The 26,418-nt window shown below is 37.0% G+C and overlaps 5 protein-coding genes across 10 annotated transcripts; 3 read left to right on the forward strand and 2 right to left on the reverse strand.

The window, feature by feature from the left end:
• Positions 1 to 614: 614 nt before the first annotated feature.
• LOC147865223 (P-loop containing nucleoside triphosphate hydrolases superfamily protein) lies at positions 615 to 5,946 on the reverse strand. 5 transcript variants are annotated; one of them, XM_087318000.1, is made up of 13 exons: positions 5,536 to 5,945; positions 3,778 to 3,898; positions 3,157 to 3,672; positions 2,810 to 3,084; positions 2,593 to 2,720; positions 2,386 to 2,504; positions 2,217 to 2,309; positions 2,028 to 2,129; positions 1,838 to 1,940; positions 1,557 to 1,736; positions 1,333 to 1,460; positions 1,104 to 1,219; positions 615 to 968 (listed from the first exon to the last, which is right to left on the reverse strand). In XM_087318000.1, the coding sequence occupies exons 1-12, from the start codon at positions 5,871 to 5,873 to the stop codon at positions 1,118 to 1,120; spliced, it is 2,205 nt and encodes a 734-aa protein (XP_087174126.1). In that variant the 5' UTR covers positions 5,874 to 5,945; the 3' UTR covers positions 615 to 968; positions 1,104 to 1,117. The 5 variants fall into 5 exon arrangements, 3 of the variants coding, with proteins under 3 accessions (XP_087174126.1, XP_087174128.1, XP_087174127.1); XM_087318002.1 differs by having other exon boundaries at positions 3,778 to 3,882; positions 5,536 to 5,666; XM_087318001.1 differs by lacking the exon at positions 615 to 968 and having other exon boundaries at positions 976 to 1,219; positions 1,323 to 1,460.
• A 1,801-nt stretch (positions 5,947 to 7,747) lies between these two features.
• Positions 7,748 to 11,357, forward strand: LOC147865224 (uncharacterized). The gene is made up of 2 exons (XM_087318003.1): positions 7,748 to 8,852; positions 11,101 to 11,357. The coding sequence occupies exons 1-2, from the start codon at positions 8,518 to 8,520 to the stop codon at positions 11,117 to 11,119; spliced, it is 354 nt and encodes a 117-aa protein (XP_087174129.1). The 5' UTR covers positions 7,748 to 8,517; the 3' UTR covers positions 11,120 to 11,357.
• Positions 11,358 to 14,134: 2,777 nt separating this feature from the next.
• LOC147865225 (transcription factor RF2b-like) lies at positions 14,135 to 18,764 on the forward strand. Its single transcript, XM_087318004.1, has 4 exons — positions 14,135 to 15,224; positions 16,076 to 16,208; positions 16,300 to 16,384; positions 18,248 to 18,764. Exons 1-4 carry the CDS (start codon positions 14,239 to 14,241, stop codon positions 18,457 to 18,459), a joined length of 1,416 nt encoding a protein of 471 aa, XP_087174130.1. The 5' UTR covers positions 14,135 to 14,238; the 3' UTR covers positions 18,460 to 18,764.
• A 550-nt stretch (positions 18,765 to 19,314) lies between these two features.
• LOC147865226 (uncharacterized) lies at positions 19,315 to 20,112 on the reverse strand. The gene is made up of 2 exons (XM_087318005.1): positions 19,687 to 20,112; positions 19,315 to 19,537 (listed from the first exon to the last, which is right to left on the reverse strand). The coding sequence occupies exons 1-2, from the start codon at positions 20,102 to 20,104 to the stop codon at positions 19,482 to 19,484; spliced, it is 474 nt and encodes a 157-aa protein (XP_087174131.1). The 5' UTR covers positions 20,105 to 20,112; the 3' UTR covers positions 19,315 to 19,481.
• A 1,648-nt stretch (positions 20,113 to 21,760) lies between these two features.
• LOC147865227 (uncharacterized) lies at positions 21,761 to 25,891 on the forward strand. 2 transcript variants are annotated; one of them, XR_015529633.1, is made up of 8 exons: positions 21,761 to 21,913; positions 22,313 to 22,547; positions 22,668 to 22,741; positions 23,124 to 23,192; positions 23,419 to 24,330; positions 24,419 to 24,631; positions 24,970 to 25,406; positions 25,496 to 25,891. XR_015529633.1 is itself a non-coding variant. In XM_087318006.1 (7 exons), the coding sequence occupies exons 1-7, from the start codon at positions 21,875 to 21,877 to the stop codon at positions 25,324 to 25,326; spliced, it is 1,899 nt and encodes a 632-aa protein (XP_087174132.1). In that variant the 5' UTR covers positions 21,761 to 21,874; the 3' UTR covers positions 25,327 to 25,891. The 2 variants fall into 2 exon arrangements, 1 of the variants encoding a protein (XP_087174132.1); XM_087318006.1 differs by having other exon boundaries at positions 24,970 to 25,891.
• The last annotated feature ends 527 nt before the right edge of the window (positions 25,892 to 26,418 follow it).

Raw genomic sequence — 26,418 nt, forward strand, 5'->3', positions numbered from 1 at the left:
GATACACCTCACCTTTCCCACTAGTTATGTGGGAATTGAACCAATGTGAGTCTGAACTTGCATTGACATTGGCCATCCAGCTTACAAAGAAGAGAGCAATTGTGTCTTACTTATAGCATCCAATAACCCTCTTCATTCATTTCAAATAACAAACAATTCTAACTACACTGAATGAAGTGCCCAAATATTCTCATAGTATTCTTAGCAAAACAAGTGGACTCATCTCAATTTAGAGGTGAATTATTACCGAAATAAGAATCCTTCCTAGATATTTGCATACTCTAGAAGGACTAACCAATATGTCCAAACAAAGGACGATATTCAAATTTCAATAGGTATCTGTTTTGAAGAGAAAAATACAAACCTAAAAATCTTTCACTTCAAACGACCTAACCTGATAATCCTTAACATTCTTCTAAGAGTGCTCCAATTTCTCTTCAAACCCCAAGTATAGAATCCAAACTCTGAGAGCATGGATAGGATCCCTCTGGTCCAAACATTATCTACAAATCAATGTTTGAGTTGTAACAATTCCTTATACCAAGGGCCTACTACCTACCATACACCATTACATATGCAAAAAATGAGTATTCTCTCCTATAAAGGATGCAGTCTTATGCAAATTTAATTAAAGCAATCAAATTAAAAGGTGTAGATTTTACATAAAGTGCCCACATCACAGTTATATGGGTTGACTTCCTCAACAATGTACATTTCCATTATTAGACTTTTCCTCTGCTTTGGTATGTCCATGTATACAGCAATACATCCTGGTGCACACACATAATTCACAAGTGCGACCCAAATATTACAGCCCAAACTTCAGCCTTCCTTTATAGTCGCATTTTTATGATCCAATTTGGCAGATATAATGCAGCTATATTGTCCACAATTGATATAAGATATGTGTTCACAAGTTTTCTTTGTGTCTTCTTCAGCCCTGGCACTATTTTCTTCAGTGATGTAAGCTGCATGGAAATAACAAATATCCCGAAATTTTTAGTAAATTGAATAATAATTTATCCTAATGTTCATATCCGCATTCAATCTAATTGCTGTTTAATCTCTCTACGAGGAAGTAGGGTACCAAGGCTGTCACATACCTTCAATAAGTATCTTACAGTGAATGACTACCAAATTGCCGATTCCAGTCTTCGTAGATGCTAAGTTCAGTTTGTGATACAGATGGTTTGACATGTAGCACTGCATTTTTAAAATCCTGTCACAATCCAAAAGATGAAAGCTTACACATTTTTGAAAACTTGTCAAAAAGTAGAAGCAAAATATTTCAAGGTTGATACAAAGCAGTTAGCTGAGACTACCCTCACTTACTTGCAGCATAACAGGCCTCATTTCTTCCTTTCTCAGTTTGTTAATGTCAATACCTTGCATCAAAGCTTCACGGAGTGGACCCATAGAAGCCTCTTTTACAAGATTACTCATATCTGACCCCGAGTAACCTGTAGTTGGCAAAAATAATGTTACTAATCATTTTTAATAGCATAAGTTCTATTTTACATTGTCAGACAAGATAGAACTTTCCAATAAACTCAAACCTTCGGTATCATCACAAATTTTACGGATATCATCTTCTGAAAGTGTGAACAGACCATCCTTTTTCAGTAAATTGGAAACTATCCAAGACCTTGCTTCAGCAGAAGGCAACGGTATATAAAGTCGCTTCGACAATCGTCTTCTAGCTGCTTCATCAAGTTCTTGAGGTCTGTTTGTAGCTCCTGCCATGGAAACATTACTAGAAATATACCATTGGTATTATAAATTCAATATTCCATATATTTCCAATTTGGGTCATTCTGAAATAGAACAACCACCCTACCAATAAGAAGCAACTGGTCAATGCCACTTCCACAGCCTTCCATCTCTATAAGAAACTGAGTCTTCAACCTCCTACTAGATTCATGCTCACCATCCGATTTACGCTGAAGAACACTGAGATTGTATAAGAATATGCTAGATTCCTATAAAACATTTTTGAGAGGCACAGTAAAAGAATCCCTTCATCCCACCTGTGACAAAAGAGAATCGATTTCATCAATGAATATAACAGCCGGTTGACGACAGCTTGCAACGCCAAAGAGAGCTCGGACCAACTTCTCCCCTTCCCCAATCTGCAGGATTACTCAATGTTTGAGTAATACATTGAATCTAAGTCCTTACTATGAAGTTCTTAACAAGAGATTTCTCAGGCAACAAACCCATTTGCTAGTCAGGGAGCTTGCAGAGATTGAGAAAAATGTAGCTTTTGCTTCCCCAGCTATGGCTTTACCAATCATTGTCTTTCCTGTACCCTGGAAGCATCCATCATATGTTTTAAATGTATGTGCAAAATAAGATTATAATGGATTGCTGAGTGGTCAAACATACCGGTGGACCAAACAAAAGAAGGCCTTTACCAGGAGATCGGCAACCTTGGAAAATATCTGGCCGCAGTAATGGCCAAATAACCATTTCTGTGACACATTTCTTTGCATGCTCTAACCCAGCTAAGATTAAACCAAACAAATAGGAAGTTTTCATAAGTATAAAGTACATATACCAAAGAGCAGCTCACTAGACCATTAGCAAACTTACCAATATCATCCCATCGTACATTCGGGTCTTGATCCATGATCTCATTACTTATATGTTCAATAAGTTTGGGTTCGACATTTTTGAGCTTATCTGGTAGCTCTCCATCTGGTCCAGCCAAAAGCTCCAAACTAAATGCAAAATAATAACGTTCTCAAGTAATCGAACAATGTACATAAACGTTTTTCTCTGCAAGTGACATCAACTGACACATTCATACCATCTTCTTGTAGAATCCTCAAGTCCAGCTTCTGATCCAGCATTATAAGAAGTTGCACCTCCACCACCACCTCCATTACCAGAGCGAACTGGAGGAATAAAATTTCCACGAACACCACGCCGGTTCATTCCCAATGACTTCGGTACAACATTCCTGTTTCCATTGCTACTGCTGTGGTATGAAGAAGCTGTGGGACCTCCATAGGCTGGAGATGTAGGTTGTGACCATTGGTTTTGTGCATTAGCCCCACCTCTCTTCTGTGTACTATCCATTGCCTACAAGAACCAACACATTTCCTCGATGTAGAAATGTAATAATTTATCTGCTTGATCACAGAAGAAGCTTACCCATTTTTGTTTAGCAGTCACAAATCCAAGAGCTCTGTTGTCCAGCTCCTTTGCATCAACAGCATTTGATATCTCACTCCTATTGGAAATGCATGGAGCTTCATCATGATGGCATGCCTTTTGTCTCTTGACTGCAGTTCCATAATGTCTTTCATCTTCTTCATCCCCACATCCAGGCACAGAGGTGACAGTAACACTTCCTACATTCTGAGGTCTTGAGTTATGACTATTGATCGTATGATGATCATCTTGGGTGTTTTGCTTCTGAGGAAGATTAACATGTTTCTTGCTATTAATAATAGGAGGCTTCAAGTTCCCATTCGGATATAGACTTGTCAATTTGGATTGAGTTAGATTCTTGCATGTCTTTGCACTGTTATCATCTTGGAAATCCACTCTCAAGGAGGGCTTTTCTTTCAAAGTCTTATTAACAGGAGCACAGTTTCCCTGCGCTGTAGATTCCCTTGGACATTTTTCAGTTTGCACAGCCAATTTGTTAGGACTCAATGTCGCATCCTGTGCCTGTGAAATTTCCATGAGTTCACTTCAGAAAATCCAGGATAGAGTGCTATTTACGTTAATAAGCAGAAGTAGAAAGAAAAATCTTTATGCATATACAACCTTCATCTTTGTATCCATGTGCGGTCGAAAGTATTTTGATTTCAGTATCTTTTCCAAATCTATACCCCAACTTTTCTTAAAAATGGTGCTTTCCTTGCAATTAACCTGTTCAAATGTATCACTAAAATGAAAATGAGGTCATTGGATTGCTTTGTAGATAGGCCAGTAAAATATCTCTAGCAGTTATTCATCAATATAAGAAAATGCAAAGATAGGATTAAGTTGAGATTATACGACAATCAAGCACAAACAACAAAAAATCACAAGCATGACCATAAGAACACATAGAGAAAAGAAAACTGATGCAAGTGTAACTTCCATACTAAAGAAAAATCACCAGAGATTCTTGTTCTTAGCATACCATTACTGAAACTATGTAACTGTATGTAATGATTGCTCATATGATTTGGCACAAGTCACAACAATCCCATCACAAATGTTTTCCCATGTGACACCACAGCTCCTTTTTTTGAAATCTATCATAGAACCCCTTTCTCTCTCCCTATGAATCTAGATTTTTGCACAATGTATGTTTGCATGAGTCAGATAATACTAGCAGCCATTAAGAGAGAAAATAGCCACCCACCAACCACTCTATGCTCAAGCCCCACTATTAATAATAGAACTTTGATGCTGTACATTTCATTGAGCCTTTAATCTAGATAGAAACTGCTAATGGGACCATTCCATTCTCCTTGATTTCATTATATCATCACTGCAACAGTTGAATTCACTTACACGGCCTCTAAATGTACTAGGGCTGATTCATATTTTCGAATAAATGAGACCTTCCACTTACAGTCACATTCAAAAACGGCATGATATGGTTTAAGTCCTTCTAAGATTATAACGCACATAAACACCACAAGGAAGTATGATCCTGTGTCATTTCCCATGTGTTTTTTATGAGACATGAATGATTATCAATTCAACTAAAGATATTTCAAACTTGAGATGAATTACTATAGTGAAAATGAACTGCATATATTGACACTGCAACATGCATCTCCAAATGATGATAATGCTTAGTTCTTTTTAAGTTTATAATATTCATAAACGCCACACAGAAAGCAATCAGTGCCATTGACCATGCATTTCTATCAGCTAAGAATGATCATTGCACATTGTTTTCACCATTAAAAACAATTTATATTTGGTTTGCTCGTCACAAACAAGTTCTAACAAGTCTAGGTCTCTAGCAATGCAGGAGTATCCAAAGGTTGAATCAGTAAATATTCCATCATTACACTGACTCGCAAAAAGAATGATTACTACACCTTTCTTTCTCAAATTACAAACATTTCACCTGTGATCTGAGCAGTGACAAGAAATTGCACGTGTTTTCTATCAGAAATGAATCATAACTGCACCTTTCTTTACAAATCTGAACATTTACTTTCTAAGGTATAAATGTTTTATCTTTGAGCTGAATTGCAAAAAAAAATGCATTGTGTTTTCAATAATACATTAATGTTGCAACTTCCATTCCAGCTTTGGGTTAAGTTGCAACAGGAAAAAGGCATGTGGTCCACAGGGACCATGAATGCTTACTGCATCTTTATTTCTCAAGTTACAAGCTATTCAAACTTATGAACCGAATCACAAGAAAAAAAGAGAAAACGGGAAAACCTGCTGATCTCAAGAAAATCCATCATGTTTCCTACCAAACGTGAATGATTACCGTATCTTTTGTTTTCGAATTCCAAATATTTTTATTCTTTCGAACTGATTCACAAGAAGAAGAACAGGAAATCCTACCGATCAACAGATACCGAGACTTTGTCCCGAGATGCATCGATCCTCTGCTTCGTTTGATGAATGATAGGGGAAGCTAGGATGCGATCTTCGGCAGTAGAGCACTGGCTCTCAAGAAACCCCAACAAGCAAAGGTTAAGCATTAGAGAAGTCTCTCCGTCTCCGTTCTCGAGAGCTTCTTCGGCTCCAAACTGCAGAGAATGAAGCCTTTGAAGTTTCTCATCCAGGATCTCCTTCCATGACCTAGCAGAACTCTCCGTTTCTTCGCTGTTTCCTGCGTTTCTTCTGATTTCTTTTTCTTCTTCATTAGTTTGTTGGTTCTTCTTCTGATTCTTCTGCATTCCTTCGTTCGTTCTCTATCTTCTTCTTCGCAGTCTTCCTTGTGCAGGGATGAGCGATGGCGGGAAGATAGTACATATGAGTTATTTAACCAGGGTTAAATCTCTGTCAACCCCAGCATTATAACCATGGTTAATACTCCTCTAATCCACATGTAACCATGGTTAATATTTATATAACCATGGTTAACTTTCCTCTAATCCAATCTTTTCTAACCACCGTTAATAGTTCTCGAAACCAGAGCTTAATCCTTCATTTGGCCGAGCATTTTAACCACGATTAAGATTTCATCAACCCTAGAATTGGAACCATGGTTAAATTTGTGTTGTTCCAACCTCCATAATATATGATTAAGAAACTTGAACATTTGAGAACCCAAGCTTGTATCTATAGTTCCTAAACTATTCAGGTTGAAATTTTGATCAATGATTCGTTGATGGGAGCTTCTATCCATGGTTAATCAATTATGTGATTAGAGGTGATTCATTAATCCAAGCCTAATATTAAAATTGTGTTTAATAAACTAGACAATTCACTGACTTTGAATGCATAAAGTAGTTCGTTCTCTAATGCAAAAACCTTGACGAACCAATTAACTTTGAACTATGATTAATGACAAGTAGTTTGTTGATCAAGGCTTTTAGCTTGAGTTTATAACCTATGTATTTGATTCCCTCCCCCATTAGATCTCTCTCTCTCCCTTTTCCTTTTTTCATTGATGGATGTGCGCCTTTGCACAAGCAACATTTTTAGTAGTCATGGGCCCAGCCTATAATATGTCGCACACTTCATTCATTTTGATTCTCTTCATTCTTCTTCTTATTCTTTTTGTAAATAGTAATGTATTATCTACAAGAGTTGATTTTTAATATATGGAATACAATATCATATCGGCCTCACCACAAATTTTGATGAGGGTTCGCGTTGCATCCCTCGTTTCCATATGCACCATTATGGACTGATATACTCTCATGTGATAAAGGGCAATGCAAATGATGGGGGCATGGTAAATTGCGAGCCTATATGTATATCCCCAATGCAACCTCCTGAAAGCTTCAAATAAGGAAAATAATATTCTTCGCGGAACGGCGAAAATGTACACATCGATACATGTTAGAGCCCATCTTGTTAGATGCCCTTTGAACCATTGCTTCCATGTAACTTAACTCACATGCATTGCGATGTGAGACGAGGCGTTGGGGCACAAGTGATAAGAGTGGTCGACTATGCACACTTTGCCCTAAACAAGTTCGCGAGTCTGACGTATCACGCTTTGATACAATGCTCTGCCTATGATCATATTCGACCATGATTTCCACGTATCTTCAACCAAGCCCAATCCTCGCAAGAATTTCTCTCGTAAGTAGAACGTGCACTCTCTATAGCAACAACATTCATTGGTACGGTGTACCCTGCGTCTCTCTATTTGTCCGGTCTCTCTAGAACGACCCACAAGATTCAGCTGGAACCATAGTCAATGTCATGATGAATGGGTGGACCCAGTCAATGGTGATGCCCATGGGATGCTTCAATGAACGTGGATGAGTAAACGAGTGAGCGGATCGTAAAGATAAAGAGCATCCAAAAATATGTACATACATACATATGTATTTCGAATGGTCTAGGGTTCGAATCCTTATCTGCCTCCTCTCCTCCGCAATGTATGTATTATTATTTGTTGTTATTCACTCTTCCCCTTCCCCTTCCCCTGCAGGATCAAAATTTTGGGCTCCTTTCCGACAAATCTCTGCTACACCACAACATCCCCTTCCCTTCAAGAAGGAAATTTAGGGTTTCTTCCCCCCTCTTTACGTTGCTCTGCGTCTGCAAGGAATTTTGGGTTCCCCCTCCCTTTTCTTCAATTCCCTGCGACGTGTCTCCTGTGCGGAAAGATTAAGGTTTTCTTTATCAAATCAGGGCTTGTTTCCGCTTGTTGACGCGAAAGGCGAGGTGGATTTCTCCATAGTATTTTTCAATTGGTACAGAAAGCATGACGAAGAACAGATTCTGTATATATACAGTTAAAGTCTATTCTCTCTGGCAAAGGCGGAGCTTCAAATCTCAGTAGCCCACATGATCAGATCTTCATGTAGGCTTTCATATCGATAGATCATCGTCGCCAGTGCAGAACATGTCTTCGTAGAGTCGTCTGTAAGATCAGATCTTACTATAAGCGTCTGTTTTAGCAGATCTTCAAATAACCTTCCAAATTGAACGATCATCATAGCCTATACAAACAGATCCTCGTAAGGTATGCCATCATTTCTTAGTCATATTATATGTAAGAAGATCTTTCTATAAGTTTCGAATCAATACATCACCATATAAACAACACATTCTTCACGTTAGCTTACCAAGTCCGTCTTCATATAAAGTTCTGTTTTTGAGCAGAGATAAATATGTCCAAATTCACAAGAGAGACCAGAGTCTTCAGAAATTACTAGGAATTCTTAATACAATCTTCTGCTTTGAGCCCCGATAAAGAATTCAATTTGGAGAGGAGAATAAAAAAAAAAAAAAAGATATAAAGGAAGAAGGATACAAAAGAAGAAGAAATAGAGTAAAGGGAGTAGACAAAGAAAGAAAGAAAGAAATCCATAGTCACATGATAGAGGACTGTTTTAGTTTTCTTTCTTCCCCACAGTGATGCGTTTGACTAGGGTCACACGAGTGTACAACCAAACAAACATCGATATCGTGCTCAAAGTTCTGGTGAGAGTGGTAGAGCTACCGAGAGATGTAATCACCATATCTTCTCAGGAGCATGTTGAGCTAAAATATAGAGATTATTTGACAAGACGATTCAATCCTGAGATGGTTCCTGCCATTTGGGTGTATGATCGGTCCGAGCAAGATCGTCCTCTTGTTGATGAGCCCATCACTCCTGAACAATTGCGTGATTTTGAAGACATTGTTATCATGAACGATGGGGAGTTCTTTCAAATCGAAAGGTTCAAAAGATCATTCAAAAATCGGTTGAGGTATGACTTCTTCTATGAGCTTGGTTTATATCTATTCGTTTCTCCTTCTTCTACAGTTGTTTAAGCTACTTAAATGTAGGTTTAATTAATAAGGAACTCAATGTTTACTAGTAATGGCTTAAAGGGATCATCAAAATCAGTTGGAATGTGCATTTTTGTGAACATCTTTTTATTTTGGTCTCTGAAATCTCAACTCAAGTTATATAGGGAAAAACTCCCAAATACTGCTGAGCTTTTCGTTATTTACCGAAAAGCTTTTGGTTAATCTCGTCCCTTGCAATGTTATGGTGAAATAAGCTTTACACCCAAACATTCCGTTGTTGACCATTTGGTTACAAGAAGAGTATTTATGGAAGAAAGTTGACTTTAAGAGAAAACACAATGTTCTTTTGTGGACTTCAAGAAAGCCTTTGACATTGGTCCAAGAAGTGAGCTTTGGAAAAGAATGATGAAATGCCATTGGAGTGTAGAGCAGTTGTAGCATGATAGTTGGAGCAACTTAGATGCCAATTGAAATTGGAATGGTTTCTTGAAGTACTTCTTGATCCAAGCAAGGGTGTCCACACACTTTTTGATCCAAGCATTAATAAACTAGAAGAAATAATAAATGCAGCTCCAAAACACATGCAAGAGCTTATTTTTATACTCCTCCTATATGACAATGATATGCAACACTTGGTGTACTGGAATTTTTTTATCAAATTAGTGGGGTAATTGTTAATTTGGACAACTAAAATGATGGCAATACAAATGAGAGACTACCCCACTTTCTACATATAAGGGAGAAACAATATAAGTGGTGCAAAGATTCTACTATCTTGGTATTAATGTCTCATCAACGAATAGGTGGGACGTAACTTCTTGGTATAAATGTCTGGTAGACAAATATTAATGCCAAAGCAAGCTTGACACCTAGGATGCAAGGTACCAAAAGCTAATAAGAGCAAAATCCGCTCATCTAGTTGGGTGTTTGACATTATGAAATGGTTTAAAAGATGAGGAGTAGTGACCTCCTTTCTTAGGAAGGACTCACATAAAAGATGATATGTTTATTAATTCCAATAGGTCAAAATTGGCCTCCTCGTGAATGATAAAAGAGGTTACAATAGATCAGGCAATAGCAATTTGTCGTGCACGTAGGCCTGGCCCCATGGACCATGACCTCACCATCTTTGTCATCAATAGACAAAGGCCATTATCTTCTGCCATTGCAAGTGCTTCACTCACTTTGGAGAACTCACCATTTTGGATCGACCTATGCTAGAGATCTTTTGAAGACAAAAGTTACAATATATTTGAGTTGAGAATCTTGCATGTGCAGATAACAAGATTCTTTAGTCTCGTTTTATCTTATTTACATTTATGTTTACTTAGTAACATTTATTTTATTTTGATTTGTTCTCAAAGATGAGATACCACTTAAGATGTAATGTCGTGTTTGGTCTTATAGGCCATTTTGGCCTTGTAAAAGATGTTAACATATCTTTCTTTCTTTCGCTCTCTCTCACTCTTTGTAAATAGTGACTTTCATTACGAAAGAAAAAACACCACCATGACTAACAACAAAGTATAGAACTCTAGAGATCTAAATACTACTACGAACTCAATCCCACCTTACGCACCAAGTCAGACGTCGAATATGATATGTCACCTTGTAGAGTTGGTTCTTTTAATGGTTGAGATTCAATGACTTCTCTAAAACTGTCAATTGCCACAAAAGAAGTCCTTTAAACCTGTGTGTGTGTGTGTGTGTGTGTATTATCTATTTAATAACTGAATTATTTATTTGCCACATTTTCTTGGGTTACTTGTCATCAAAAGGCTAGTATTTAAGGATCCTTGAAACTTTTGGGCATTTTGGCTAGGGTTTTTGGAAGATTCCCTGAAGTTTACATCGAGTAAGAAACTGCAATTAATATTTGTAAAAAAAAAACTAATTATTGTGAAACTATGAAAAGCGTAGCCCAAGTGTGTCTACAATTCCAGGGATTTATAACCTATAAAATCTTACAATCATTTATTAGCTAGAAAGTCTGTGCGGTTCCCCATTTTCTTTACTCTTAACTTGACCTGGAACGGATTACATAATACCAAGTATATTAACCATGGTAATATCAAATAGATTTAATGTGCTATATTAAATAGATTATACTAGTATCTATGTAGTCAAATAAAAGTATGGACGTTAGTTGTGGTCTTTTCTTTCGTTTTTTAATTCTCATCTAAACATTGTAGTCGCGTGGTGCAGAGAATACTTCAAGGACTGATATGCAGTGCAGAAAAGAGAATGGAATGTGCCTGATGCTCATTGTAATACATTTCTTGAGATAAGTGTGTAAAATTGTAACAGTTTACGTATAATCTTTCTGGTTGCATTAGGGCCCAAATACATAATTGTACATTATGAAAATATCATCGTCCATGGAAGTTATTCTATCAGTCTTTTTTGAACTTTTAATTATTTGTTGAAATATCAGCGACAAAAGTTTGCTAGTTAATTGAAAACTTGTCTTTGGTGTCATAAAGAAATTGGAAGCTCTTTTTCAGTGTGGTATTATATATCAATACAAAATAACAAAATAATGTGGTGCAAGCAACAACGTAAAACTGTCTAGGAAAGTAGAATACTTGTTGCATGGTATTTCCTTGTTTTGTGGCAGATAAAATGCATTGACATATTGACTTGCATGTGTTTTCTATGATGCCAATAAAGTCTAATATCTTCTTAATCTCATCAAGGTTTATTATAGAAGTAATTTATTACACATCTCAATTATTATGTTGGCACTATTTACTTTCTTGGTGTATAGCTATGGAACCATTACTAAAAATTATGGTATGGATACCTATGGTAACTCAAACAAGCTCTTACATGCTAGCTATTGTGACAAGAATAAAATAACTAATAACGTTGACTTCGACAAAACTAGGTCCCTTTGTATGCGACACAACAATATTGTTGCACATACAAGCCCAAATTATATTAGCTCTTATGAATCATGGCAACCACTGAATAATTTAGAAATGTTGACTTTAAAATAATGTCACTTTTGTGTGCAGCATGGAAATGGTGTTGTACTTGCACGCATAAAGTATATTATTAGCTCTTATGATAATGACCAATTACCAACCCTGACTAGGCCCAAAATATGTCTCTTTGTATGTGATAGAAAGATAATGTTGTACGTAATATCACTCATGCCAAATACATGTGAACCTTCGGGTGTTTTATGCATTGTTGTAAGATATTGCTATAAAAAGAACTTATTTGACGTTTGTGAATTCTTTGTTGAGAGAATATTTTGTTGATAACGTTGCATGTTTGGTATATAAATTAATATTAGCAACATGATGATATTACTTCTAAAGGTATTATGATGGTGTTGCCAATTATGAATGGTTTACTAGTAGCTCTTGACATGTGATGTGGTACAAGTACTTACCATGACAATGCCACATTTCATTAACCTATGATTTTATAAGAAATCCAATTACCCTAGATTTTATAACAATGCCCATTGCTTATAGTTAAGTAGTAACCAATCCAAAAACAAATTGAAAGGAGCTAGAGAAAGTTGGTAGAACTCTCCTTCCTAATTGGTAGAGCTTATGTCTCTTATGGTGTATACTTCATTTCCATGCATATCTGCTTTCAAGTCAAGTAAGGAAACTCACAAAAATAAGGAAGAAAAGTTCTTGAATAGAACATTGAAGTTGCCTTCACGTGACTTTAGTGGTTAATGAAATGTATGTTTACTATGCCCTTGTGATAAACATCACATGATTTTGGTTTGGCACTAGATTTACATTATAAATTTACATAATGGTGTAATATGAATTATTATGTTTTCAACCGTAATATTCTAAGTTAAAGTCTCGAGTTAAAAGTTACTACTAATTTCAGAAAAATGCTTCGCTTTGCAAATCACTTTCCTTAAGACAATGTCAATGACAATTAAGAATAACTATAATTGAGTATATGCCAATGGTGCACTCAACTTCTTCATCGATGTGTAATCTTCAATCATGTCAATCTATATAAGTTCATATTCTTCAAGCAAGATTTTGACAATCTCTATATGCATATTGAAGGGCCATAACATGACTAAATATGACTTGCCACTAGATTTCCATATCTTCACATTCTTTTGTGGACCTTAAAAAACAAAGACAGATATTATTTAATTTTTGTTTCGCTTGTGCATCAGAGTAGGCAAACATAGAACAATAAGCTTCATTGCCTCACCTTGACAAAAAGCAAATTTAGATTGTTAAAGCCAAACAAACAAAAGGGTTTGTTCATGTTCCATGGACATTATGAAAGATGAACATTGGCCAAAAAGGTACGTTGCTTCACTTTGACAAAAGTTAAACATTGATTACTTACAAATAAGAGGCTCACCATCATCTCAAGGGCCAATCAAATAAAATCCCGTCACATGATGTATTGGTTGGTCCTATCAAATAGCCCACATCTTGGTAGGGAACATCCAACCAAAATGCACTACAAATTGATGGACTTTCGATAAAAGAAGGATCCAACAAAATATTGTTGGTTAACTTATTGGTAAACTATTCCATTGTACAATGTCGTATGGTGCCTCTAGAAGAATGAGTGCCATAAAATCATGCCATGCCATGTGAGTCTAGAGGAGATCCGTAAGACTAGCCTCTAGGGCCACACCATGTGAAATGTGCCAACCCATTGTTGTCTTATTGAGCCATACAACATATCCATGGAGGTGTGATTAAAGAAGGATTCACTCAAACCTTGTTGGTTAAGTTATAGTTTACCCAATCTATTTTCCCATGAAACGCCATGCCCCTATAAAGATGACACCAATCCAATTATGTCACGACGTGATAGACTGAGATACGAGCAATCAAATCTCGCCATCATGTACTTGGACACGTCCAATCAAATGCGCCACATCTTTGTTATCTAATGGGATGGTGCCACGTATTTGACGGAGGCTCGGATTAAAGAAGGATCCAAAATCAACTCGTGTCGATCAAGTTACAATTTGTCCAAACCCATATCGCGCCCGTGATAGGTGGTTCATGTGGTCCGATCCATCATGCCGCCATGGCACGTGGTGCCTCCTCGAGGGGATGGGTCCAGTCAAATCATGCCAAGTGTCAGAGAGGAGCTCTATAAGACCAGAAGCAATTGGATGGTGCCATGTCATTGTTGTCAGCCAATGGAATTGCACCATGTAGGAGACGCGCCCCGGGCCCGGCTCGGGCTTACCCCCAACCATAAGAGCGCACTTACCTCAAGCTCTCCAGATCTGCCATTTGCTTTGGGTCTTCTTCTTCTTCTTCTTCTCTTTTCTCCACAGGAACAGAGCTACATCACTTCCAGAATTGCACGGGCCCCTTATCAATGGATGGGTTAGGACATGGCTATGGGGCCTTTGTGGAACGTCTAATCTCTGATTTTAACACTTCCAAGAATGCTGCCACTCGGACAAATGCAGAGAATTCATCTCATCATAGCTACCCTCACCACCATTCAAGCTATGCTATGGGCTATCATAACTCGTCAGCAGATGCATTCACCATGAATGTTGATTCTTCTTCTTCTTCTTCTTCTTCTTCTTCTCCAACTTCTACTGCCATCCCATCCATGAGCAATGGTTATCATGATGTGGCCGTGATAAGCCAAGATGATCCTTTTCACATGGTATCGGAGCGAAGGGCGGAATCGACACCCACAGATCTAGTTCCGGAGATTCCGAATCCATTTCCCAAGCTATCAGAGAGAGGGGTGGGATCATCCTCTCATACAAATTTCATGCCTGAAATTCAAAATCCAACTCAGATTCCGATAGTACCAGAGAACTGGCAAGGATCGTCCAGGGATATGAATCCAGTGTCGGAGATTCCAAATTCAAATGCAAATATCATACCGAAGATTCTGATTCCAAATCCAACCCGACGTCGAGGTCACCATCGCCGGGCTCACTCGGAGATCTCTTTTCGTATATCTGAAGATCTATTACTCGAGCATGACCAGGAACATGAACCCACCTTTCTAGAACCTTCTGCGATTTCCTCCGATGGAACATCTGAAGATTTATTCTCTATGTATGCACACATGGATAACAAGGTTAGCTCACATGTATCAATGTTCTCGGAGATGTACACACAAATGACCTCTCCTCCACACATGCGAACTGCATCTGTGGAAGAGAGACTACCTCGAACTGGACCTGGACCTGGACCTGGTGCCTCCAGGCATCAACATAGTGCTTCTGCAGATGGGTTTGTACAAGACCTTTTCACATCGGAGATATTTGAATACAAAAAGCCAATGCCGCCAGAGAAATTAGCCGAACTTGCATTGATGGATCCGAAACGGGCAAAGAGGTTTGGAAAATTACTGGTTCTTTGGGAAGTTATCAAAATACCACTCTATTTACCATAATTCCACAAACCTACATGCATATACGTATAAAACACATACATGTGTGCGTATATGCATTTATATAAAGGTTATTCATACATGTGCATGTATATTGTGTACCGTATGCTTTCATATCTGTTTCACTATGCATTTTACCCCTACAATTAATCTTAAATTGTGGCATGTTAGGACTTCAGTGAACTTTTAGTGGCATTTCAGAGATTCTCATAAACCAGAGTGGCACTTTGGATTATGGTAAACTGGCATTATATATGCATAATTCTGTATGTGTGCCTGTTTCCTCAATTTGAAAAATACAAGAGGTTTTTGTGATATATTATAGGAATCAACAAGCTTACTAGCCTGGTGGATCACTAATATTTTGAAACCCAAGGGTTATCATGACCAGGACTTTAGCCAAAACACAAACCCATTGGATCATGTCTCTCAAAACTGAAATGAAAACTGTTTGTGCACTAGATGGTTCAGTATCTTATTAATCATTCCTACCCTACTAATATCATCCTCTGCATTAACAAATGAACAAGGGTGCTTAATGTCTTTTGCTGTGCTGGGCATAGCCACTTTAGAAATTGGGTAAACTTTGAGTGGCATTTGGGGAATTGTGTAAACTAGAGTAGCATCTTAATAAATACAGATTTGTATTTCTTATAGACAGATTAGAGAGACATTTTTGGAACAATGGTAAACTAGATTAGCATTTGTTTATTAATGAATATTTGTATATTCTTATATAGAGACTTCACTTTGATTTATGTCATTCTTTGTTTTAAATGTTCAAATTTGTGACTAGAATTGTGGCCAACCGCCAATCGGCGGCTAGATCCAAGGAGCGGAAAGTCCGTCACATCTCGGAGTTGGAGAGAAGAGTTCAAACTTTGCAAAATGAAGCAACTACTTTATCTGCCCAAATCAACATGTTGCAAGTAAATAATATCTGCATTTGCGTATGTAATAATAGCACTGAGAGATTCTTATTGATTTTTTATACTCTTATCTATTTGTTTTTTGAAACAGAGAGATACTTCTGGATTAACAACCGAGAACAATGAGTTACGGCTTCGTCTTCATTCGATGGAGCAACAAGCACAACTTCATGATGGTACTCTGAGAGAGAGAGAGAGAGAGAGATTTTATTATTGTCTTTGGATGTCAAATATGACCAATGAGACTAAAAATATAACATTTTTCACATAATGTGTAAAAGTGAGTAGCAATTTTCAATGTTCAAGAATTTTACTAATGAATGTCCCAATTGAGAGTGCACATTGTGACTCAAAAAACATAGTCGAATATGATACAAAGGCAGCACACTGTATCAAAGTGTTATACTCAATCTCCCAAACTTGTTTAAGGGAAAGTGTGCACAATTGTCTACTCTCATATCTTGTGCCCCCAATGCCCCTTCTCACATTGAAGTGAGTGTGAGCTAAGCGAGGGAAGAAATGGTTCAGATGGTAGACAAGGGGATGGGCTCTAACATGTATTGATCTATATGGTTTCCCCGGTAAATGAAAAATATGGTTTTGTAGTTAGGTGCTACATATGTAGTATAATGTGTGGTGCATATGTGTTGCCTCCTATCTTCCAAACCGTTTTTCTTTATCTTGCATCCAATTGGAACAAAATCTTTTGGACCTTTTTGCTTGTTTCCCATGTGATTCTAAGATGTCAATGTGAGGGGACTCTTTTGAACCTACCTTAAGCATGTATTCAGAAACCCTTTTCGTGGCCATGACCTTATGTGGAAGTGTCTCAATGAGTGAAAGACAAAGAGAGATGAAACAAAACTAAACGACACGTTAACATCTTCCAAAGCCTAAAATGACCTATGAGACCTAAAAACTTAAATAGAAAGTGAAATCTGATGAGAGAATGTTTCATATATTTACTATTCCTAGTTCCTTGTAGCTCAATTGGTAAGGTTTCTCCAGCAAAGACCAGGTCATGCATTCAACGCTTACATTATGCAGTGGCATCTAGTAAAGTAGTGCATATGCTGAGATTTGAACCAAGTTCCATGGGTTGTCATGATGAACACAAACGTCAAAACTCAAAATCCATTCCATGAGGCTAGAACTCACAACCTTAATATTGTAAAATATATGATTTAACGTCACACCATATACTAACGGTTGAAATGGCTGTGAGATCCAACATTATATCTCAAATCCGAAATAAAGCACTATAAAATATGACTAAAAGAGAGTTTCAAATAGCAAGGTTGTCAATGGAGACAAAAATGTCAATGTTTCAAACCCCACATTCACTCTAGTCATTTAGAACAAAATGGTTGAATTTGAACTCAAGATCTAGTAGGAAAATGTCTATACTCTTAGGATTTTTGTGGAAATGGGCTTTTATATTACTAAAGAGTATCGGGATTGACTTTGGTTAGTGTAGTATTTTATTTGTCACTTGTGAATTGATTTGAGTCCACATGGGTTCCGTCATCATAATGGGTATCTCCACATGGCTTCCATCATCATATGTAGAATAATGTTGCCCAACCATGGGGTTGTGATCCTATGAAAATTTGTTTTAGCTAGAAAATATGTGCAAAGAGTAATGCTAATGTCTCTAATGTATCATTAAGTTCATGGCACCAATCCATTTAAATTTATCAATATAGTTACAAATTATTTGATGAATATTTATGAAGAGGTAGGCCACCAAAAAGCCAATTTTCCTATGTCATGTTTGTAATGTATTATTATCATCCTGGAGGTTAAATATGACTCATGGGCCAAAGTGAAAACATTTTTTCTAGTAGTATGTGTGGAATCTATAAGTGACTCTCAATGCTCAAGAATGTCATCACTATTACCATTATGAATGAGAGTGCACATTATGATTAAGGTAGAAATCTGTAGGAATGGGTGAAGCTTGAATGTCTGAAAGCAAAGAGAAAAGGAAAGAATGATAACTGATGGCCAAAAATCCACCATGTTTTGCTTATTTGCAGCTCTAAGTGATGCATTGCGAGCGGAGATTCAGAGGCTAAAAGTTGTGACAGGACTATCGAAGACAAGTAATGGAAATGCAAATCTATTACAAACAAACTGCCCACAATTCCATTTACCACAATCCCAACTTCCACCACACACAGGACAATATAGATACACTAACCAAACACAGGGGCAAACTCACAGTCCTTCAACAACTATGACAGAATAATAAGTAGTTTTGAAAAAACTAGGATCTTCTTTACATGCCAAAATTTATCTTATGTCATTTACAGATTGCTAACACAAAACAAAGTCTCAAAGTTAGTTCTAGAGTTTAACATAGAAAACATATCTAGAAACCTTGGCAGTAGAGAAGCCTTTCATAAACTCTTGCCAATTTATGTATGTATATACACATAACTGACAAACATGTGAATCTACATAAAGTAAAACTTTGTTATACTTATCTATGGTATTGTATTTTCTTCATGGAATTAATTTCACCAAATGATTTGTCCTATGTTTCAAGATCAATTGATCAAACTAGAACCATCGACCTTCACATTAGATATGCAAGCAAGTTCATATTTAGTTTCTTGAAGACAGATTCTTATTTGAGATTTTTGTGATTGACCAATATGAGGGAAGCCCTATCAACAATGAAAGGAATAGTAATGACATTTTTTCCCCCTTTTTCAAATGACATGAGATGAATATTGCTATTGATGGTGAACACCTCCAATAAGAGCTGCTAATCAAAACATTTCTAGGTGGATCATTGTTTACAATAACTTCAACAATAAAGTACAAAACAAGCAACAACAATGAATCATTCATTATCTTCTTCAGAACACTAGTGTGCTTAAGTCACACCCTACATCCAAGTGAAAGATCACTAAAAACAGCATGACAGTAAACATCATATTTCTGGCCTTTACAAAATACTTTTTTCAATGCTTCTATTTCCACATTCCCTTACTATACTTATTCCATCCATACAGAAATAATTACACTCTTCCCATGGTATCCTCGATCATCTTTATCCCACCCAATATATAATCAAACACAAATTTCGAACACATGGTTACAACAATAAAGAAACAACTCTCAAAGCTTCCAATTGTGCCAGGTTTATGTTAAAAACTGAATGTACCTCATCAAATTTATGAAAGCAGCTGAGCATATATACATATTTACAAGTTGAATATACTCCATAGATGGACGATTGCTCGATGTTGATGTTCCTTCCATTCAATCATGAGCAAAATTATGAACCATCAAAGACACCTTTGCAGACTCATCGACATCTGCAAAATTAACCAAAAGAAAGCGAAATAAGCACACAAAAAAGGATATAAATTCCACTCTGTTTTGTCAAAAAAAAAAGGGGGCAAGAATTAGGGATGGATCTTTAAAGAGAAGTGGTGGATTTCCATAGAGAACAAAAGGTGCTTACCAGTGCATGAGGTGTAATGGTTTTGAGTTCTCGGAGAGCCGAGGACAGCATCCTTGACGCTTTGGGCCGAGTTCGAAACCAAATCGCCAATGGTCTGGAGAACCCCTCTATCTTCTTCTTCTTCTTCTTCTTTGATATCATGCATAGAAGCATCACCATCACCACAACTATTGGAAGCCTCGTCTCTCATAGCATGTTGCAGAGATGAGTAATCATTGATTTTGAGATGGGGATAGCGATACTCCTCTTCTTCTCTGATACCGTTTGACAGAGAGGATGGGCCTGGATTTCGGACTTCTTCTATATTGTTCTCTTCAGGTTGAAGCTTCAAGACCACTTCTGTAGCTAATTGGCTTCTTCTTCCATGGCCATCCTCTTCTACTGCATTCTGCTGTAAATCCTCATGTTCTCGGCTCATCTCTCTGACCTATTTATTTTCCTCTGTTTCTCTGCTTCCTTCAAATTAGTTGTAAATTTAGGTTTACTTTTAGAGTACCATCCATTTTCATTGCAGCATGAAATGAGGGGGAGGCGATGGATACGTGTCCAATTCATTCATTCATACTTTGGTGTTTCCTGTTTTTTGATTCAAATTTCACACAATAATAATGCTTTTAATGAATAATAATTCAATTGCTTCCTAGGTGAATTTTAAACTTAAAACCCCGAAATTTATCATATCATTGACAAATGTGTGTTAAAAAAACACAAATACACACACTACTACCCATGCATGGCCCATTCAGTTTTTTGATGAGATTCACAACAGAAGAAGCTGCTGGAGTACATGAAAAAACAAGGTCAAATCAATTGTCGAAGATTTATATGACGAAAAAGAGACGGGATCACACGCATTCACAATCCGAGATGAAGTGATGCGATTGGTTGTGGATTAGGAATGTAGGAGGTGTCAATGTGTATGTAGTTACTCGCTTTTTTTTCGTGCTTCTAGTACAACTTATTACATATTTGTTTGCCCCTCTCACATCTATACTCCATAGACAAACGGTTCAATTTCATAGTGTTTCTATGGATTAGGAATGTAGGAGGTGTTTGAGTGTACATAATTATTGCTTATTTATCGCGCTTCTAGTACAAATTATAATTTGCTCGTTCATCTCACATCTATCTCCATGGAGGAACTGCTCAATTCATAGTGCTTCTATGACATCCAATCAATCTCAGTCACTCATCGGATTTCCACGCCGATTGGATCACTTCTTAATGCATCATCATTGCAAAATGCTCTCATGAATGGATGAATCACTCATTTTTCATCGTAGTTACATGACAATCAAACGGTCTCTCATTCACCACATTCCCATTTACAACCGGCCGATGAAAAGAATTGCCGACTTGTTACACCATCTATCGAAACCCCTAGAAAATGCTCTCATTCGTGTGACACCACACAAGACTATCGCAACATTCGACCAAAGGACTCAAGCAGGTGGGGGGCAGCTCTATTAATTCACGTGCCGAGAAAATGTCGGGCAGGCGGGGAACGCGGACACAAACACAAGACACAAGACAGTAAGCATGTAAATACTACTACTAATTATAATTTGAATTGGTTTTTGTTTTTGATATGGTGAGAGGCAAGAGTTCAAATACATAAATAAAAGGAACCCTAAAAACAAAATTCAAAGTTCAAATACGTAAATAAAAGAAACCCTAAAAACAAAATTCAAAGTTCAAATACGTAAATAAAAGAAACCCTAAAAACAAAATTCAAACACAGAGAGAGAGAGAGAGAGAGAGAAGAGAGAGAGTAGAAGACCGCCATTGTCCCTGCACTCGCTCCTCTCTCACTCTCTCTGCACCTCACCAAGGGATTCATCTGATTTCATTTCATTTCATTTGATTATACACGCAGATTGACTCAGAGAGAGAGAGAGAGAGAGAGACAAGGAGAAATTGGTAGAGAAAGACGAGAGAAAGAGAAGAAACCGAGATTCTCCATTGCCATCACCATCGTTAAATCCTCTGTTTTCCATTCCTTTCGACGTGGCTAGTCTGTTCATCTTTCTCTCTCTCTCTCTCTCTCTCTCTCTCTCTCTCTCTTTTCTATTAGCGGAAACAGATCCGATCACATTCATTTTTGCTTATACCAAGATTTTATTGTATTCGCCTCTTTTTTCTTTGCTTCTTGTTCCCTTCTGTTAATCACGCAGACGTCGATCAGAGAATGATGAAAGATGGGGCTTATCCATCTCTCAAACCAGAGGTATCCTTCCTTCTTCCCTTCCTGCCTATTTTTTTGTTCTCCGAAATCCTATCAACTTTGCATATATGTATATTATGCTGTTGTTTGTGCTCTTTCTTCTTCGTTTTTGCTTGTGGTGGAAACCCTAGAACGTCGCATATAATATATTTACTTCTTTCTGTTTTATTTCTCATCATAGTAACCCTAATTATTTGCATAGTTATGACGCTCCATTCTGCATTATGAAGTCCGTAGAAACCCCAAACCTTGGCATGTACGATAGTTTTATTTTAATTTTTTCATAGAGTAGAGATATATATTTTTGAATCCCCTTTTTTTCCCTTCGTTTTCATGTCAATCTTTTTTCTTCTGTTTTTTCTCATGGAAATCCTAATCGAAATATATTGCATATGATGTCAGATTCATGCTCACAATACTCAAGATGAAGCAATGTATCATGATTTGCAAGGACAATACTATATACATCCATCGGGTTTTATGACTGTTAGGCAGACAGAAGGATGCACTGATGCTGTTCATTCAGATCAAATTCATATGACTCAAGATGCTTCTTATTTGAACTCTTACTACAACGAGCATGCATTTGTTCCATCTCCTGATGTCTTTCTACACACACAAGGATCTACATATATGGGTGGGTGTGTTTCGCATCTTACTTAATTCTTTTCTTTGCGTCATGCTCTTATGGCTTCATGACGTGAAATGTAAATTATTTTCAATTTTGTTTTTGCTGTTTTTGTGTGTTTTCTATCAGGTTACCCGGCTCCAATGATGAACTTTCATGGTCATGTTCCCTATAACACAGAAGGTGTATATTACCAATGCGTGGTCAGTGCTATTCTGTGTCATTGAAAATCGGTTTTGAAGTTTATCATGCTATATACATAAGTATATATGTATATATAAGTATCTATATTTATTTTTATGTACGTAATATATATGCATCTGTCTGACTATGAATTTAGTCATATGTATATGTACATATATGCATATATATACATAGATACATGTGTGTATGCATACGTCTTTGCATGATAAATGTATGTATGTCGTTATGCATATATGTGCGTGTGCATCTATGTAGATTTATATCTATCTATCTGTACGTGTTCTCCATAGAATGTAGATTCTAATGTTGTCAATATTCAATAAGTTATAATAAAGTTAAGCAGGCCAATGTTATAAATATGCATATGTATCTGTTTCACAGAATTTTGATTCCAACATTGTAGATATTCAACCATGTGATCCATATATACCAGCTGTTCTTCATTGTGGGGTTAGTACTATTTCGCTATCGATCTACTTTGTTTTATAAAAATTAGTGATAAAATTATTCAGGTGTATACATACACACACACACATGCAAGTATGTATATGTGTGATCACATGCACACACGTGTTGTATGTATATGCTCATATCTGGATTCTAGTGTAATTCTTATCAAGTGTGTTGCGATTTAGTACGCTTATTAGAATTTATATTGTACATATCTGTTCCACAGAATGGTGATACAAATGTGGTAGATATGCAACCATATTATGGGTCTGCATCTGCTGGACATTGTCAGTTTGTCACAGGGGTCAGTAATGAATATGTGCATCATAATAATGGTTGCATACCCCTAAGTCAATTTCCACCGTCACCTATTAGTCAATATGGAGCTACTTCACACCCATTACCTGAAGGAGTTCTAATTGTGCAAGAAAACAGTGCAGGTGTGGGACACATTTCTAATGGTTATACATACTATCCACATGCTGGTACTTTAATGCCAGTGTATATGGCATCGCCAATGGTTGATGGACCCCCTTCTTTATCTTGTGACCCTTTTGCTTATGCTCATCCATTGGTTGTTCCTTCTTCTACTCCAAGTATGCTTAGAGCATGTGCGCCCGACTGGATACAACAACCTTCTAAACCTAAAGGGTCTCAAAACGCTGATATTGTTGGTGTGGAATTGAGCAACAATCCAGGTCATGGTGATCATCACAATCCACCCAAAATCAAATCGATTTTAAAGACTAGTTCTTTGGTTGCTACAAAAGAAATGGACCAGGAAGATGAGACAAAGACTTTAATTACACCTGTTAGTCAAATGTTTGTGCCGAATAAATCACTCAATGCCTCCCATCTGGGCTCCTATCAACAGAATGGAACACTTACACATCCTGTGAAAAACTTGAATGGAAATGCTTTGGCTGGCCTGAAAATCTGCATGCAGCCTTCACAACTTGATGGTGCAAAGTATTTCATAATCAAGTCGTTCAATGAAGCAAATGTATATAGAAGTATTCAACATGGTGTATGGTCGAGCACCCTGAATGGAAATAGAAAGCTTGATGACGCCTTTAAAGATGCCCAATATCGAGCGAAGGCCAAGGGTTTTAAATGTCCAATATTCCTTTTCTTCTCTGTGAGTGTTTTTCATTCATTAAATTTAAACTTGTACTATTCTTCGTTATTTTTCTCTTAGTGTTTTCTAAGTGAGCTTCTTTATTCAGGTAAATGGAAGTGGGCGTTTTTGTGGGGTGGCAGAAATGTCGGGTTGTCTTGATTATAACAAGACAATGGAATTCTGGGAGCAAAATAAGTGGAGTGGATCTTTCCAAGTGAAGTGGCATATTATAAAGGATGTACCCAATTCTCAATTTCGGAAAATTATTTTGCCCAACAATGAGAATAAGTCAGTAACAAGTAGTCGAGACACTCAAGAGGTAAGCAGGCTCTTAGAAACTCATATATGAACTTATATGAATGTCAGAAAAAAAAATCTGAAATGCCCCTCGGTGTCTTTGAATTCCCCAAATCTCATCACTCAAACCTCTTGCAAGCATTTATTTGTGATATTTAGGCATATACCCATTTTTTCTGTTTTAGTGGTTGATCAGGGGAATTTGCAGATCAACAAAACTTAGGGGCACTTGGGTAAATATACAAAAACTTGGGAGTTTTTTATAGTTTCTCCTAGACTATATGTAAACACAGATGAAAAGGTTTATGTTTGTTTACTAAGATACTTACATCTTTTTTTTGTTTAAAAAACTATGAACAGGTGAAGTTTCAGCAAGGCTACGAGATGCTGGAAATATTTAGAAGCTATCCAACAATGTCTTCGATTTTAGAGTCTTTTAAAGATACAAGCGAAGTAGTAGTGCAGGAATGTAAACAAACACAGTCATCATCTTCACAAGTGTGTAGTGAAATTGAACCTACACAAGAACCTGGGTTGAAGAGTATGGAATCAAACTCTAATACATTGAGAACATGTAATAATGCTGAAATAAAACCTAGAGGCACGTGTCAACCCAAGTCGATCCTCGTGAGGATGGATTCAGCATGCAATTCACATGGTGGCAGGAAGACTGACAAAGAAAATATGATGATTGGAAGCTTGCAACCAATGGCATGATTGCCTAAGGTTTTGATATCATATTTTTGCATTTTGCTTACCATCAATAATATTGTACAAAACGGTTCTTGTGGTTCAAAGTATGGAAAAGCTACTAATGTAATGCTATGAGGTGTTCATGCCCCCCCACCTTGAAATGCTACATTTACAAATGTCATCACTGTTTCAGAGTCTGGTTGTGCTTCATAGATGGCTCGTAGATTAATTGATAATCTGAAAGCTGCCCCCACCTTGAGCTGCTACATTTATAAATTTCATCACTGTTTCAGAGTCCGGTAGTGATAAATGAGGCTTCTTTTTTTTGTCTTAGAGCCTTAGATGAGGCAAGTCATGAGTCAGGTTTTTTTGACTGAGGTCTATTCGAATTTCTGGAAAGTGATTGATTGCACAGCTATGATGTAATGCTGCAATCAGTGAAGTATGGATTTGAGTTCCAAATTTTCCATTGGCACTGGAAAGTGTGATATGAGCATCTACATTTGATGTATGGTATATCATAGTCTTTTTCTGTAAGTAATTAAAGAGAAAAATGGAAAATTCATCAATTTTGTTTCTGGTGTATGTATTAGCATTACTTTTCTTTTGAATTCTTAAGAGTTCATCATTGGGCATGGTCTATGAAATTAATATGCCCTAATTTGAGGTGATCAGGCTTCCTGAGACGATCCAATTCATGCAATAATAATCTTGAGATCAAGAACAACACTTGCATCAGTAGCTTGGTTGACATGAATTTCTCTTGTGCAATGTCAATTGGTGTGTACTGTCATTGAGAAGCATCCCAAGATGTGAATTCTAATTTTTTTCTGATTGTGTTAATAGTGTTCATAAGCTAGTTTTTTTATGCAAAGTATTTTTTGTACCATGGAAACTGGTGAGCTAAAAAAACACATCAAAATCTTCAATAGGAAAACAGGAATCTTGTTCACAGAGCAATTGAGCTGTAGATCCCATCAGAACTTGCAATATTTTCATTGAAAAGTAGGTTACTCATGTCCTCCCTTGCATGTAAGTAGTAGTGGATGGCTGCTGTTTCCAAACAAGATGAAGATGTTACCTTTTATGGGATGTATGTCCTTGCACTCTTTACAA

Source organism: Azolla caroliniana, unplaced genomic scaffold (assembly GCF_043228905.1).
Source record: "Azolla caroliniana isolate FFs.n. ecotype wild unplaced genomic scaffold, voAzoCaro1.0.p SCAF_4, whole genome shotgun sequence".
NCBI lineage: Eukaryota > Viridiplantae > Streptophyta > Polypodiopsida > Salviniales > Salviniaceae > Azolla > Azolla caroliniana.

Coding starts and splice junctions, on each gene's coding strand:
- LOC147865223 (XM_087318000.1), bottom strand. CDS start 5,873: ATGCAGAAGAATCAGAAGAAGAACCAACAAACTAATGAAGAAGAAAAA. Junction 3,673..3,777: donor ACATGGATACAAAGATGAAG/GTTGTATATGCA, acceptor TCACAGGCACAG/GATGCGACATTGAGTCCTAA. Junction 2,505..2,592: donor TGTACGATGGGATGATATTG/GTAAGTTTGCTA, acceptor GTTTAATCTTAG/CTGGGTTAGAGCATGCAAAG.
- LOC147865224 (XM_087318003.1), top strand. CDS start 8,518: ATGCGTTTGACTAGGGTCACACGAGTGTACAACCAAACAAACATCGAT.
- LOC147865225 (XM_087318004.1), top strand. CDS start 14,239: ATGGATGGGTTAGGACATGGCTATGGGGCCTTTGTGGAACGTCTAATC. Junction 16,209..16,299: donor CCCAAATCAACATGTTGCAA/GTAAATAATATC, acceptor TTTTTGAAACAG/AGAGATACTTCTGGATTAAC. Junction 16,385..18,247: donor ACAAGCACAACTTCATGATG/GTACTCTGAGAG, acceptor GCTTATTTGCAG/CTCTAAGTGATGCATTGCGA.
- LOC147865226 (XM_087318005.1), bottom strand. CDS start 20,104: ATGAGCCGAGAACATGAGGATTTACAGCAGAATGCAGTAGAAGAGGAT. Junction 19,538..19,686: donor CCATTACACCTCATGCACTG/GTAAGCACCTTT, acceptor TTAATTTTGCAG/ATGTCGATGAGTCTGCAAAG.
- LOC147865227 (XM_087318006.1), top strand. CDS start 21,875: ATGATGAAAGATGGGGCTTATCCATCTCTCAAACCAGAG. Junction 21,914..22,312: donor ATCCATCTCTCAAACCAGAG/GTATCCTTCCTT, acceptor ATATGATGTCAG/ATTCATGCTCACAATACTCA. Junction 24,331..24,418: donor CAATATTCCTTTTCTTCTCT/GTGAGTGTTTTT, acceptor TTCTTTATTCAG/GTAAATGGAAGTGGGCGTTT.